The sequence below is a fragment of the Tyto alba genome, unplaced genomic scaffold, assembly GCF_018691265.1.
Source record: "Tyto alba isolate M040663 unplaced genomic scaffold, T.alba_DEE_v4.0 Super-Scaffold_41, whole genome shotgun sequence".
NCBI classification, from domain to species: Eukaryota; Metazoa; Chordata; class Aves; order Strigiformes; family Tytonidae; genus Tyto; species Tyto alba.
In genome coordinates this window covers 22,510,523-22,526,706 of record NW_024881317.1, presented here as the reverse complement: position 1 = coordinate 22,526,706, position 16,184 = coordinate 22,510,523, and the positions used below count along the sequence as shown (strand labels likewise).

General features: G+C 37.0%; 1 protein-coding gene across 9 annotated transcripts in view; it reads left to right on the top strand.

The window, feature by feature from the left end:
* The window catches only part of NEO1 (neogenin 1), a 208,409-nt gene that overhangs the window by 60,055 nt on the left and 132,170 nt on the right, over nucleotides 1-16,184 (top strand). For all 9 annotated transcript variants that reach the window (XM_042803981.1, XM_042803980.1, XM_042803983.1 and 6 more), the window contains exon 2: nucleotides 4,168-4,485. In XM_042803981.1, coding sequence (XP_042659915.1) covers nucleotides 4,168-4,485 — 318 coding nt within the window. The remainder of the gene's footprint in view (nucleotides 1-4,167; nucleotides 4,486-16,184) is intronic.

Here is a 16,184-nt window from a genome sequence, read left to right as displayed (position 1 = left end):
TCCGAGAAAAGGATCTAGGGATTATGGTAGTGAAGGGATTACAGATCAATGTAGTCAGTAGTGTTATGCTTCTGTGCTAAAACCTAATGCCTTTATGTTGGGACGGATGAAGAAAGGAGTTGTAGAGCTTCCACAACATGCGAAATGACGCTGTACCTGCACCTAACACCGATTTTGTCTCTGCTGGAGCACTCCATCGTGTGTTGGGCACAGCGCTTCAGGAGGAACGTGGGCTGGTTGGAGGGGATTCAGAGAGTTAATTATCAGAGCCCTACTATCTACCTTGTACTAAACTAGAAATGTTAAGCCTAAAGAAGAGTCTGGAAAAGGATTGAAGTCCTCAAATATGTAGAAGAATGTTGAGCAAGATGAATAGCCTGTTCTCCGTGCCCACAGTGGCAAAAAGAAATGTGCTTAAATCACAGCAATACCGCTTGATAGTCCTGGTAATAGAGAGCGTGAAGCGTTGGGACTGAATATCTGTAGGAACTGCTGGATCCCTATCACTGGTCTTCAAGAGCAGATTTGGGAGGGGGGAAAAAGATATCAGTTGGGAACGAGCAAGACAACTTTTCTTGTTTCTGAGCAGGAAGATAGATTTGTATTGCTTTTACAGAAGTTTCTTGGGCTGATATTAACACAAGCCACTGATGTGTACATACTTATGTATGTACACCCCCAGCCCCCCAAAGATGTAGAAATGGAAAGAGGAAGGACGCCCTCTACAAAATACATCAGTTCTTTCCTAAATGATGTAGTGTCATTTAACTGAATAATCAGTAGGCTGATGGAGTGGGAGAAATGACTTGTTAACAGATGTTATTGGGGTCTTGATATGTACAAAGCCTTTTTGGGCTGAATCGAGGCTTAAATGATGTCTGAACTCAGTTGGCTGGAGTATGGATGCAGCCCACCAGACGTCTCCAGAGTGGCCCTACCTATAAATCGCAAAACATTTCTGGGACCTCAGGCTAGATAGGTCTCAATTCTAGTTTAACTTCCCTCAAGACGGAATATAGTTATTTACCAACCCTTTCTTTTTTTTTTTTTTTTTTTTTTTTTTTTTTTTTTTTTCTTCCCCCCCTCTCCATAATCCACTGCTTTCTGTGCAGGAGCATGGTAGTATCCTGAGCTGTAGCAGGCTGTGCTGTGTATTCATAAGGCTCTTGGCAAAAGGTGTTTTTTTTTTTTTTTTTTTTTTTGTTACCTCTGAAACCCGGCTGAGAATCTGCTACCCATTCTTCCTGAAAGTCTCTAATCCCTTCTGTGCTACTGTTTCCTTTTGGTGAGCTCTCTCTTGACATCCTTTGCTTTACACTCTGCAAAGCAGAGTGGCACCTTGCTTCTTCCAGGATAACAACAATCTTACCCCATCAGTGGATTTGATCTGCTCCAATCTACCAAAGCCAGACAAGGCAAACAAGAAGCTGGCCTCCCCTTTTCAAGGGTTTCCCAGGATTTATTTGGAAAGCCAGAGAAGAAGGTCAGAAAAGAAACTCAAGAGTGTTTGTATTTTGTTCTGGTAGGGGTCTGGTTCTATATTGGAAAGACTTACAGAAGCTTGTAAATGAGGGAAAAAGGTTGATAGCTGGAGTAGAATGCTTTTTCTTGGATAACTCAGGGTCATTGAAGCTGAATTTTTATTTTTAAAAAAAGACCTCTAGGTTTCTGGAGCAATGGGGGAGATTATACTGATAAACAGTCTAAAGTATTTTCATGCTGCTCATGACTCTTGTCTCTTTGCTGCTGTTTGGTATGTTAGCGCTGAAACTTGGTACTCCACACACAAAGACTCAAAGTACATCTGCACATAGGTGCTGCTTATGTTACTTTGGTTTGTATGATCACATCTAGAAATTTTGTAATTTTTGTTCTTGTTGTCTATATTTGGGGTTTTTTTTTTTGGTCTTATCCTCAGGAAGGATGTAATCTCAATGATTTGGATACCAATGTAATGGGTCGTCTTCAGTTGGAGACTGTCAGTAGGGAAACTTCAGTCTTCCTATACTTTTTTTGTTATTTCCTCTTTGAATTCTTGAAGGTGGAAGGATATTGGAATGATATAATCTACTAAAGCATAATTTATCTGTTACTTCTTTCACACCACTCCTTCTGCCTTATCTTCAAGTTTCTGTGAATTCTGAGCAGCAAAGACAATAGGCTTTGTGCAGGAAGGCTGGAATCCCTCTCCAGGGGGAAGCTGAAGTCTCTTTGGAGAAGAGAGTTTTTCTGTGCAATTCAGAGATAGAAGGAATCATACAAATTTGTTAATTGAGGCTATTTTAGAAGGTAAATCAGATTTAAAGAAACCCCCTAAAACCCCAAACCAACAACCAACTAAGCAATTGAAGAAGCTAGACTGCTTACAGCACAGACCTTTTCTACAAGGACCTCCTTCATATCTGTACTTTTTCTAAAAACACAGGCTTCATAACTCCTCTGTGACTTAATGAAACAAATCTGGCTATTAAATACATATTCTTCTTCAAGGTGGTCTTAGCATACTTCAGTATTTCACTATTGACCTTACTGTGAAAGACTAAATAGTTATGAGTAGTTCTATGATCCTTTCTGAAGGTTTTAGTGTGTGATTTTAGTGTGTGCAGTAGAAGCTTCATTCTGTGTTTGTGAATGTATTTTAACACTTTTCTAGCAATTACTTTCTCAAGTGTTGTGGATTGCCTTCAAATTCTTAGACGTGCCTAAAAGGAAAAACACATTCTCATTCTATCATGTATTGCTTACTGCCAGATCAAGTAAACTGGTTCATGTTTAGGTTTGCTACACCAGTGTCAGATGATAACAATTTAGCATCTAGCTATGCAGTATGATGGAGAACAGACCTTTCTTCCCTGCTTTATGTTGTCTGATCATTTATCTTAAAGACTATATGTAACTGGGAGGCAATGTCTGCTCCCCCAGGTTCAAGACTTTTCCCTCTTCCCCCCACCCCCCCCCAGTTAAAGGATAATGTACAGGCTTTGAAGACTGTTTTTTCCCATAATTTTTCTGTAATTTAGCTGTTGTGTCTTTGGAAAATAGTTATTTTCTAGGCCTTGCAAAAAAACCTTGTAAGTTTGGCTGTGTGCTTGTTTTCAGCTGGCATTTTTAAGTGTTTCCGTCTGCAGCTCGCTTTCTTTATATGAAGACAGGAGGAATCCTTGCAGCTCTGGCTTGAAGTGATGTGCTTCAGAAGCCCTATTAACCTTCTAGTCTGTGCACTTTCATTTTTTGTTTGCTGGTAGACGGCTAGTAATATTTCAATTTATATTGTCATGATGTTTTGTACATTTATTCTGCTCGTAGTCTCCAAGTGGTGTATAGGTGGGGAGCCTTTCATGTAATGTTAGCTTTAAAAACAAAGACCACATTTTCTCTCAACCCAGCATTACGCTGATTTAGAAAAGTGTTCATCCCTGGAAGAATTTTTCTGCTTTGTTTTGTATGGATGATTAAGTTAAGACAAGTCAAATGATATTGACACACATCTTTCTGCTTGACCAAATACACCAAAAATGCAGCAATTAAAATTTGCTTCTTAAGGCAAAGTAAATATTAATTATAGAACTCTTTTGGGAATACTTAAAATGGAAAAGTAATCATGTTTATCCTGAACTAGAATGGAAGTAGAAAAATGTTTTATGGTATTTGCAAGATGAATTCATATCAGAAATGGATATTGTTTTTTTTTCGTGAGGGCTGAATTAATCTTAATGTTTCTTAATCTTCGTTATACAAAACAAATCACCGCACTGCTCTGGTATGGCATCCGCACCACAAAAGGCCAAGAAAAGAGCTTTAACAGTACGTATCATTTGTTATAAATGTGGTACTCAAGCACATAGATTAATTTGCATAAGTTTTGATGAGGCAGACTTCTGTCTGCTGTGGATGACTCAGGACTGTTAACCGTATTGATTCCCATATGAGTAGACAAACATGTTTTAGGGATGAGAACTTTTTTGGATTTAAGGGTCCATTAGTGTAAATAGTCAAAGCAGAAAATGCTGTCATACAGACCAAGGTATTTCTAATATGTTCAGGGAGACAGTATTGCAAGTAGTGATAGCTCTTGTGCACGTTACAGTAGTTTGAAATGAGGATGCATTTTATGTTTAAGAAATTTGGCTAACCCAAAAATTGTGTGATGTGATTTGTGTTTTACAGGATCCCTTGTGAGAACCTTCACTCCTTTTTACTTTCTGGTGGAGCCAATGGACGTTCTGTCAGTTCGCGGAGCTTCTGTCATAATGAACTGTTCAGCTTACTGTGAAACTTCTCCAAAAATTGAATGGAAAAAAGATGGGACTTTTCTAAACTTGGTGTCAGATGATCGTCGCCAGTTGCTACCAGATGGATCTTTATTAATAAACAGTGTGGTGCATTCCAAGCATAATAAACCTGATGAAGGATATTACCAGTGTGTGGCAACTGTGGAAAGCCTGGGGACCATTGTCAGCAGAACAGCAAAGCTAACAGTAGCAGGTAAGTCTCTTTTGTTGTTAAATGTAACTAACAACATGATAATGTCGATGTTTGCTCTGCCCTTGCAAAAAGAGGAAGGAGCTCTCCAGGAAAGGAGAAGATTGTTTCATCAGTTATCAGTGAAACTGGGACTGTATCTCTTACTTTACTAGGTGAAAGTTGTCATATATTCTGTTCATCTAAGTGGCTTAATGTGTGGGTATTTCTCAGGGAATGCTCAAGATCAGGAAAATGGAAATGAATGGATTAAAAAAAAAAACCTGTCAGGTGCATGTAATCACAGTGAAGATTTATCACAGCTTAGAAGGGGGAAAAAGAAAAAAAGCAGGATTCTACTTTATGTATAAATACCCTTGAAAACAATTTTGCCTGCTTGTATGTTGAGATTTATCTGCTCCGCGTCATGAAACATTTGGGAAGCTCCTGAAAGCTAGTCATGTATACAATCCCTAAAGAACTGGAAGAGTGATAGAGAAAGCAGGAGTGCTGGGGTTTTGTATTTTTCTTTCTTGAGTGTCAGATGTGATTAAGGAGGTGTGAAAAGTAGCAAACAACCAAATGTTTAAACCTTTTCTGACAGAATTAAGAAACCTAAGTCATAACCTCACCATTGGTATTTTGAGTAACCTTTAGACATGAGTTGGTAATAGCCTTTATTTAGGGGGTAGAAAACAGTAAGTAAGGGAAGTTAGCATGGAAGAATAAAAAATATGACTGGGGAAAGTGATTTGTTTTCAGAATGTTGTTTGCTTATATCTCAGGGCTTGGGAGTGTCAGATTGCTGTGTCTCGTAAACAGTATGGCTGGGAGAGACTTATAATTACTTGGAGTGAGACTTTAAAAACCAACCAAAAAAAAAAAAAGGTAAACTAAAGCAATGTAACTGGGAAAAAAGCCTATGAAGCAATTTTCTTCTGTTTCTCTAATGATGTTTGCCAGCCTTTTTCAAACAGCTTTTATTTCTTTGCTTAATAAATGTCTTGAGGTAATGAATTCTTCCTGACTAGTGCTACAGCATCTCCCAGAGCTGCTGCTTACTGTCATTTATATTCTGATGTTGTTTCGATTAAGTTAGCTTGTAGCATTGTTGAGAAACATCAGAAGTAAAAAAATTGGGGTTTTATACCTTAAAGGGAGGCTCTGAATGAGAAATACATTTCTAAGTTTCTTGGCAATGAGGACAATAAAAGCAGTTCTCACACACTTATCTCAGGAAATTGCCACCTTCCTATATTGTTGCTGTCATAATTAATTCTGCGTGGCTTTCCACATGAGATCATTCAGTGTCTTGCTTCTGTTGTCATTCTGGTCTATATGATCATTAGGTAAGGTTAAAGGGGTTAAACATGAAGGTAATCCAAAATGTTTTCAAAATGTCCAGGTCCGTTTTCATGTATCAGTGTAGAGGATACTATTTTTTTTGATAGTTTTTTTAAATTACGGAATCTTAAAGAGCCTTTTAATATTTAAAATAAAAACAAACAAACAAACAAACAAAAGCCCCAAAAAACAAAAACAAAGAAAAAAACCAAACTAAACCAAAATGCAGTTCTGACGAGTTTTGTTTTCAAAAAAATCTTTGCTAGAAAATTGAACAAATACACTGTAACTCAAGCCGATACAAATGTTTACCACACAAATAGTTGCCCCTTTGTCTCATGTTGGCCTAACAACTGTATTAGGAGATTATTGATCAATTCAGTGCAGTAAAAACTGTAATTTTTTTTCTTCGGAACTAGAGGATATGCTCTTGACACATGCTCTGCATTGCTTTACGCTGTCCTGTTAATTTAGAAGCCTGCACGAGAGCATCCTCTGGCTGCAGTGTGCATAAGTTGTTCTGCTGCTCCAAAAGACTTGTCAAATGTAGGTGTGTGAAGACCTAACTCAGTTAAGCACCAAGAGCTGTGCACTACACAGAGTTTAATCCTTTATTTGGGCAGAGGGGTAGCTTTGGTTGCTGAAGGCTGTGGAATAAGAGATGCAATATTGGAATTCTGGTTTCACTATGTTGCTTTTCTTGACCTCGTTTGAATCCCTCAGTTTTATCAGTGGTTTTTAATATCCCCCCCGCCACCTCCCTTTCTTTTAATTGGAAGTTTTCAGGCTTCGGTAAGTGTGTGGAGAGTTAGCATAGTAAGGTCTCTCCTTGGCCTCAAGATAACAGTGGGAGGCAGCTAATTCCCCTCTTAATTGAACGGTGGTATGTTGAATTTGCATTGGGTGTGTGAATGTCGTATTGCAATGCACCTGATGTCTTTAAAAAAGAATATTATGGAGTGTAGCTTGTATGTTTTAGCTGCTTCTTATTAAATAACTTCATTGCCTGAAAATTACAGATTCTAGTGAGTAATGTAGGCCAGGGCAAATAAAATCTAGTAAAAAAAATTGCTTTTTTTCCATTACACATATATGAATGAATACAGATTTTGAGTTTTTAGTCTTTTAACTGCATTGTTTTCCCTGACAGCTAATAGGGAATGCTGAACAATCTACCTATAGTGAGTCTTGCATAGAGGTCTAATAGGCCAATAAATGTTGATAAATCTCTCAAATTATTTAAAGGACCTCTTATATATTATAGTTTGATGGATCTAGAATTCTTGAATGTGAGAAACTGAAGCTCTTTTATTGCCACAGGATGACAGACATTGATAACGCAAGGTGTTGCAAGGTGACAGAGGGGTTTAGTCAACCGTTGTATGAAAAAATCAAACCAAAACACACACTCTCAATACCTGAGTGCAGACTGTTCAGACAGTGACTGAATGCTTTATGTTAGAGACTTACTTTCTTGGGTTCTTGCTTCAATTTATGTTTTTGACACAGTGCTATAAATGTGTCACGGCAGGGGAAAATTGATGATGGCTGTGGATTGGCAAGTTTGTAGTGCGTTTGACAATGTGCTTTTAAAGAACCTTTTCCATAAGTGGTAATACATGAGAAGGCCTTACTCTTGAGGTTTTGTGAGGTGTCCGAATCAAAGTTTCTGTGGCAACTGAGACTCCTATAGAAATTGATCTTTCTTCTTTAATCTAGTTTCTCATGTGATTAAAAAAAACAAGTCAGAAGTTATCATAAACTATTTTCCATAATGTAGTAGTTTAAATTTGCAGGATTAGTCAGTAATTTGAAATTGTATGCTACTATACCTTGATAGTAAGTTGTTTACTCTTCTACCAGACTTACAGTAGTATATCTTTGATTTTTAGAAATTGCAAACAGCAAGAAACTTGTTAGTTTCTTTAATGATCAGTAGTTTCAGGATACATGTATCTTTCTCCCATTAAGTGTATGCTACCACATTTTGGTTCCTTCTAGCAAATAAGGGCTGAGATTGTTACTGCCAGTGTTTCTTCCTTCTTTGCTTCCTCTCTCTGTGCAAAGTTAAGCATGTTATCGTGCTCTCAACTGGATTTCTGAAATAACTCACTTATTTTTAAAAGTAGTTTTGCTTGCTTTCTTTGAAACCAGGATATTACCATATAAGCATCAGGATAGTGGAGGGAGATGGTATGGTGGTCATACAGTCATATAATGTATAAGTGTTTGCCATTATCATGATGGATTTGAACTAGGGGAAGTCAAAGGAACTACCTAATTTATGTAAAGCCACAACACTCTTTAATCAGTGCCTTACTGCAGTATGTTTTTTTTAATTGGCTTTTGAAATGCAAATCTGTCTTTGATACTTAAGTGCCAATTAGATCTTAAGAAGGGTGAAGGGTTGGAATAGCTCTTACAAAACATGGATTAAAAAAAAAGGTTTACATAATTTTGGGGAACTGTGTCTGTAATTCATCTTGGAAACATAAATTTGTATGTATTTTAGTAAAAAGTATAATGGTACTAGTTTAAAAATATTCATGAGATGATCTCTTTTTCCAGTCGCTGTTTACTATTACTTAGTTAAAGCCTTCCTAAAGCTTTTTTTGAGGGAATAGATATACAAAGACCTAAGAGGTTTGACACGTGACAATGACCCTTAGTTTCTTCATATGTATTTATCACTTCTATATATCCGTTTAAAGACTGTTTGCTAAATTATTTATTTCACCTCTTGTCATCTTTTTTCCCCAGGTGAATCCATCTGTTTTTCTACCTCTTTTTCCACTTAGCTTTTGCATTTGATAATACTTGGCTTTGAGTTTTGTAATTTTCTTGGTTGTGATGAGGTAGCTGTATCGCTGGGTATGTCCAAGTTTCATTAATTCAAAAAGTAGTTGGTGATAACTTATGAACTTCTTTTATTCTCCCATCTCAATTAAATAATCTCCTTACATTATTATTTCTCATTTAAATATTTCTAGAAATTTTATTTATAAACCTTCATTTTGTAATTAATTTTAGAAAAAATACAGGCAACTCCCTTAAGTATTCTTGCTCTGTAGTATCAAAATCTAAAAGGGTTCAATAATCAGAAAAGGCAGGTATGTGTTTAGTAAAAACGTAATACTACTTTCAGAACCATCTGAAAGTTTTGCAAGTATGGCACAGGCCAGAATGAGCACTGTTTCTTCCTGAATAGTAGTTCTGAAAACTATCATGGTGAAGCTTCTAGTGTTGTTACATGTTGAAAACACAAACCCTGAAACCTTGATAGACTTTCTGTTTTTCCTTTTACAACTAGAGTGACTTGGGTGGCTTGAGGCACGTGATGTACACACTTGGAAGAGAGATTTGGAGCTTAATTCCAAGTATGCTCTAGCACTTTGTGCTCCTCGGCATGATGTTCCCTGTAGTTCTCTGCTTTTCTGACCTGAATAAATCCTCTTCTTTCTGCTAGTTCATCGAGCGGATCAGATAGCTCAGACTCTGCTGGATTGCTGAGGCCTCTGGCTTTGGATCCTACTGCTGTGGCGTGGTGGAGGGATTGTTGCAGTTGTATTGATAAAATTTGTCTTCACTGTTTTTCTTTTCAGAACTTCATTCAAAAACTTTGTCTGTGAAATCAAGTATCTGGAGGCTAAATGTCCGAATGTATTGCCTATACTATCACCTGTTCCTTTGTATGTGGTATGGTTGTATCCACAGGATATGTATTATATAATCACTTTCATTCCTTCTGCTGACCTGTTTCCATCCATGTGCAGAAGGGAACTTGCGGGCCAGGAAGCAGGATGGGGTTGTGTGGTGAACGAAATGCTCCGTGATACTGCTCCCTCAGGTCTGGTACAGCTTGGAAGATACATAACCCCTTTGCCAGGGGATTGCAAAATGTGAAGATGATTCCTTAGCGAGCAGGAGACTTAAGACCGAAAGAGGAAAGCTGTGAACTGTATTCTCGAAGCTGCTGCATAGCATTGAAGAGAACCTCTCAATAATGAAGATGTCACGCCCTTGGGTTGTGCTTGACCAGTGTGATTTACTTGATGTCTCACATGAGATGTAGAGAATGAGTTTGGCTTGAGAAGTTGGTCCAATTTTTAGCTGACTAGATTGTCTTTTCAGGGTTTATTTGCATCTTGAATTTATCTAGCTTTGGGCTTCCAAATTGATGACTAGAAGAGCTGTCTGTATAACTGCCATTGAAATTATAGGAGGCCTGGATGAGCAACTACTGTGGTATTTAATGTAATGTGGGTTGGGAATTAGTTGAGTTATGAGCCAGGAGGTGCTGATGTCTAATCCTGCTTCTATTGCAGGCTCATTATATGGTCTCAAGATCATCTCCATGCTTTGCCTTTTTCTCAATGGGCTAATAAAGATTTTATCTTCAATAAATTTGAAGTATTACTTTTTATAATGCACCTAGATGCTGTGAGTATGCTGAGAGAAGACCATGTGGAAATAAGTGATTCCATATCCATTACAGTTTTTGGATGATAAGCAGTAGGTGAAGTTGTGGCCAAGAAATGATTATTCAGGACATTGTCTGAGCACAGCTTGTGGGAGAGAGGAGGGCCTGGATGGATGTGTTCTTGCACTTGGAGCTGTATCTCTGTAAGGCACATCATCAAAGAGGTACATGGTGATTGAGAGGGCTTAATTTCTGTTATACTATTTAGGTATTTAATATCAAAATAAGTTATTTTTGTGTAAACAATGGTGAATACTTAAGAATTTTGCTCAAATATTAACTTGAGTTGAAATTTTCTCTCTGCTTTTTGCCATAACTACTAAGAGCTACATAAAAGTAGCCAGGTTGTACAGTTCTGGAATCTCATGCCTTTTGCAAAGTTTGCCTAACTTTGAAGATTACAACTGAACAACGTTTTATTTCTTACTGGTCTGTGTGTGCGTCTGTGCCATCCCTAAAGGGTAAGAGAAGCTCAGCTCCGTGGCTGAGTGGAACAAACCATGTGGATATACCAGCTCATCGGAGATGTGGTCAGGTTAGAAATAACAGCACATTTTTTACTCAGTATTGCATATTAACTTTAAGGGTGAGGGTAAAAAGATCTTGATATGATTTTCATGAATAAAGAACTTCCTCTGCCTTGGAATTGGAAAAAGCCTAAGAGCATGGATACTTCAGTGGAGGGTACTTAAGAGCACTTAACCAGTAGAAGTGGCATGGGTGATAAATTTTCATTGCAAAAATACATTTTTCTATGAAAAAAGCATCTGCATTTTTCCTAAATTGGCTTAGATGAAAATGTACTTCTTGTCAATGACAGGTAAATGGGAAAGGTGGTTTTAACAGAACTGCAGTTTGTACAGTTTGTCAGCTATTACTGTGAGAGTTTAGACATTTAAGATCATAAATGTTCTACCTTATATTTCTAAATTCTTACAGTCTGCATTTGTCCAGTTAAAGTAGGAAAAAATATCTGTGAGCCCTTGGATGACCTATATTAGTACTTGGACTGAAAGCAAAGGTCCAGATTCAGAACTGTCATAAATATTTTCAGTGTAAGTTTAGGAAAAACAAATTTGTATACTTTGTTGTAATTTACTTTTTTTTTTTTTTTTTTTCTTTCTTTTGTAGCAGTAATTGCATACATTTGGGAGATGGGAACCAAAGTGATTCAAATAATTTTTGATAGTGGGCACTTCACTTTTTGGGCATGTAACATGAAAAGGTTTGCCTTTGAGAGGCTGCTGGTGTGCCATCTATTTTCTTTCCTTCTTCCTTTTCAACAGAACCCAAACAAATGCCAAAACAAAATTGTGTTGATTTACTCTGATCTTGAATAACCTGTATACCTCTTAGATGGTGTTAGAGTTAGGGTACAATTTTTCTTCCAGTATTTGATTGAATTTAATTCTTCTTAGGGGGTAAGGCAGGAGAGGACTTGGAATTGCTCATAACTGAAATGATTTTTAAAATGAATCAGTAGAAATCTAATAAAACTAAACCTATGTCATTTCATATGTGAAGTTAAAGTATTGGAGAGATCAGCGTGGTATCAACATAGTAACTTCTCTAACCTTAGGAGGGAAGAAGTGTTGCTTTTGATCCAGGATCTGTTCCCTCTTGGGTAACAGTTGCTCTGTCGTCTCTATTTTTGTAGTGTGTATGCCAGGAATTGCTTCCCGTAATTTCTTGAGCCTGGTTTCAAGTCCTTGTCTCTGCAGTTAATTTGTCCTGATTTTAGTATTGTGTTCTCTCCAACAATTCATATGAAAGCAGTTTATGAAGTTATCATTTTAATATTGGACAACTTCTTCTCCTGTCCAAAGCAGATAGCTGTACAGTTTGTCTGCAGCTGAACTGATTATTCTAATCCTGGGTAAAAGGCCACAGCAGGAGAATTTTAGACGTGCTTGTTTTTAAACTCATCATAGATATCTCATGATCGAGTTATAGCCTAGGTGAAGAGATTCCAATATGCTAATTGAATATTAAACCCACTGTTTCTATTTAAAAATGCAGGTTGTCTTAAGCTTTTGTGTTTAAAGTTTATTACACCTCATACCAAATAAAATCAGAGAGCCTATTTTGACTAATACTATCCCTGTCCCTAATTGTGTGGGTCAGTGAGCTAATTAAAGCTTGTTTGTGCTCTTCGGAGGGTAATGAATCTTCTCCTGTAGCTATGGGAGAGGAGGCACAAGCGTATCTATAATATCTGAACTTTCTGCTTTAGTAACAATTGAATATTACTGTTGAGAAAAACCCCAAACTAGTATCTGTTTTCTAGAATGGAGTTAAAGTTTAGATCTTTTACTAAGCCCAGTCAGAGAAGGGGGATGGGAGGGGTGATTATGGATCCTTTTCTCAAATGTGTAGATGCAGGAAAAAAAAAAAAATCTAAATTTGTGAAACCTTAGATGTCCATTACCAGCTGTCTGGTTTACATGTAGTGGAACTCTCCCTTCTTGCTGTGATGTCTGGTTTAAGATGGTTGTGGTAGCTGATCTTGATTCTTAAACACATAGTGTGGAAGTGTTTTTAAATCATGTGATCATTCATTAAATTAAGACTTTCTTAATTAGGCATTATCTTAGATGCAACATTCCATACCATTATAAACCAGAAAGATTAGGTTTTATCAATTTACCAGTTTGCAATTTAAATTAAGTCTTGTAATTAGCAAAGACAGTATCCTGTTTTTTTATGTTAATATACTTCATGTTTATGTTAATATACTTAAATAAAAAAACAAAAAACAAAAAACAAAAAACAAACTTACTGTAAATCATAAAAAAATAAAGCTATTTGCAGTATACTTTCAAATCTTGACCTTTGGTTTTGAAAATGTGGAAGGCAATATAGTTAATCTCTAGAGAAGCATATTCGTGTGAAAGGGGAGCTTGAGTGCCAAATTTCTAAAATCGCTTGGATTTATAGTAGATAATCTGTTGATGGGAGATTTTAGATGGTGATACAGAAGAAGAAAGTGAGAGCACATTGATGGTGCATCAGCACCCTTAAACAAGAAAGTTGGATGAACTTTGTTTAGATTAGCTTTCTCATTTGTTAATATTTTCACTCAGATATGTATTTTTCCTTATTTATGTTCTGTATGTCAGCACCAGCAATCCCTTTTGTAATTTTGTTTGACAAGTTTTCGCATAGATTGCTCACTAAATCCCAAACTGTCAGGCAAGTGATAGTTACATATGCAGCCTGTATTCTTAACTCGCTGCATTTTCTAGTCTGGGATTCAACAAGACAATTCAGCTTCAGTTAGACAGTGTAAAAGTGAAGGGTCACCATGCTGGCATTATTCAGATTTTTGATCAACTAAATACTGCATTTTGAAAATGATTAGAATTTATACTATCACACCTACCCAAGTGAAAGATGACATAAAAGCAGTAAGGGTAAGAAAACATCATGGCAGAAGTGTGTGTTTGTGATTAATTATTTATTTTTCTATAATAGAAATTCAAGAGGAAGTTTAAGGACACTGAAAAAGAAAGAAAATTGAGGGAAATTTATTTTTAATAAGGAAAAAAAAAATAAGTTATGAAGCTTGCTATGGCTGATTTCAGTGAGGTTAGTTCTTGGTAACATTCCTAAAAGCGTAAGATGTCTCATCATTCACGTAAATACACTAGAAATAAATGTTAAAAATTATTTTAAAAAACCTCCCTGCAACTCCTATTTATTTGCATATACAAACCCCAATTTTGGGGGGGAGCATGGGGAATTGTCTCTAGATAGCCTATAAGTTTCTGTAAAGGTGTCGCTTTTCCGTCTCTAGTAGCTTCTGTAGTCACGTTCCTGGGTTAGATGCACTGTCAGTTTGCTCTTTGACTGTTTTTAAATTGAACACATTAAAAATGAAGCAAAGAAAGGCTTCATTATAGAGACACCTTCAAAAAAACTCTGGTATGATGAGCTTAATTGCTACCAACTGTCCATGATTCAGGGGGCAGTGGTGTGATAATCCACACTTTAGCTGTTTTTTTCCTGATGCCTTCCAGCAGTCTTGTCAAATAATTTGCTATTTATACTTCTTTTAGTGTTTCTCCTCCATTCTGCCATGCATCCTTGTCTCTAGACACCATCTTTTTCAGCTAGATGTTTGCATCTATAGAAGCTCTTCATGCTTTGTATTTCTCTCTCCTGTTATGTCAATCTTCAAGTACTCTATTTTTGGGGGGTTTCTTTGCTATTCATGGATTCTGAGTATTTCTCTGTGAAACTGTTGAGGGTAATTCCTGTCTCTAAATGTCTGTTGTCAGGTACCAGCTGTCTTTGTCACTGTCAATAGAGTTGCCTGCAAAAGTTTTTCTGCTCTTTCCTTTCTTTCGGTTTCTTGATAAATTTGTCATGATAGTCCTCTCTGTGCATTAATCTTCTTTGAATAGCTTGTTCACATGAGCTTTTGTAATTGATAGCCTCGCCTGGATCTAAAATTATTTAACCTGTCAAGCTCTTTTCTTTCACCAGAATACTCGGATCTTATTCTACTTTTGTTATGGCTATTGATTTTGTTTTGGAAAGAGTAATTGTCAGTCTGTATTTTTTTTTTTTTTTAGGCAGTCTATTGATCAAGACCTGAAGTTTCTTAAATAAGGCAATCTGCATACCTTATCTTAAGGTCTTCTCTTAAAACCCCACAGGGCTTTCTTCATTGTGCTCTCTATAAGAATGATCTTCAACAGTACCAAATAAATTATTCCATTGTTTGCACATCCTCAGTTCATTTTTCTGTGGTATTAGAAATGTCTACTTACCGTGTTTCTCAGTATCTGTATAGATTGAATTCATAGTAGCCATTGCAGGTTTTCCCACTGCCTTGAGCTGCTGTTGGAGCTTTTTTGTTCTCTGGCCCTTTAATTGCAAATCCTGTCTTTGATTTTAACAGTTCTATCATTTCACCCATTCCATTAGCAGAATTATCTTCTTCTGTATTCCTGTGCCATTTCTTGCAGCACTTTCTGACCCTGACCCACTGCCATGGACTGACATCCTCCACCTCACCCCCTGTAACTGTTCTTGTAGTTTATGGTTGTCATCAATGACCTCTATTTTTGACGATCTTCCTTGTTCCCATTTCATTCCTGGAATAATTTATTGATCTCTTCTTGATATCACCTGACTAGAATTTGGATTTGTTTGTTTAGCCTTGGTCTATTCTCTAGTCTTGTTGTCCTTGTTTTTCAACATTTTCAATAACTTACCAAAGATCAGTTCTTCATTTCTGATTTTTTTTTTTTTTAACTCTTTCTTTTTTTTCCTCCAAAGGGTTTCTGAGCTCCTTCCATCAAGGCAGGCTGGATTAACTCCTTGATCAGCATTTCTTCTTTCTATATATATATTTTTTTTTTCTTTTAGGTATAGGTGTACTTTATTATGCTAGCGTTTTCCATAACTGCTTCATTCCTAACTTGAGCAGCTACTTCACTCCTAACTTGAGTGTATTCAGTTATCGTCATCTTAAATACTGCCAGGACACATTCTGCAGTTTCAGGGCAGCTATCTTTCATTTTGAAGCTACAAGGCAGCAGCCATTCATCCTTTCTCAGACCAGGCTTATTCATTCATGAAATTCCTCTTCTGCTTCTCCTGGAGCCACAGCCATACCCTGACTGATACGATATCAGGATGTGCATGGTGCCTGCTCTTTTATTTCCTTGTCTCTTTTAGTACTTTGCTCTTCCTGGGACTTCTGTCAGAGGTAGTGTTTGGCAAAGTGGCATCATAAAGTTATTTCTAGATGTCTGACTTGTCTCTTACTCAATATTGTGCTGTCAGTCACAAGTCTAGTGGTTTTCCCAGGATTATTTTACAGGCTTTTGTTTCATTTTTCATCAAGCTTTGTGAGAGGGGCTGATGTCATGTGGGATTACTGTGTCCT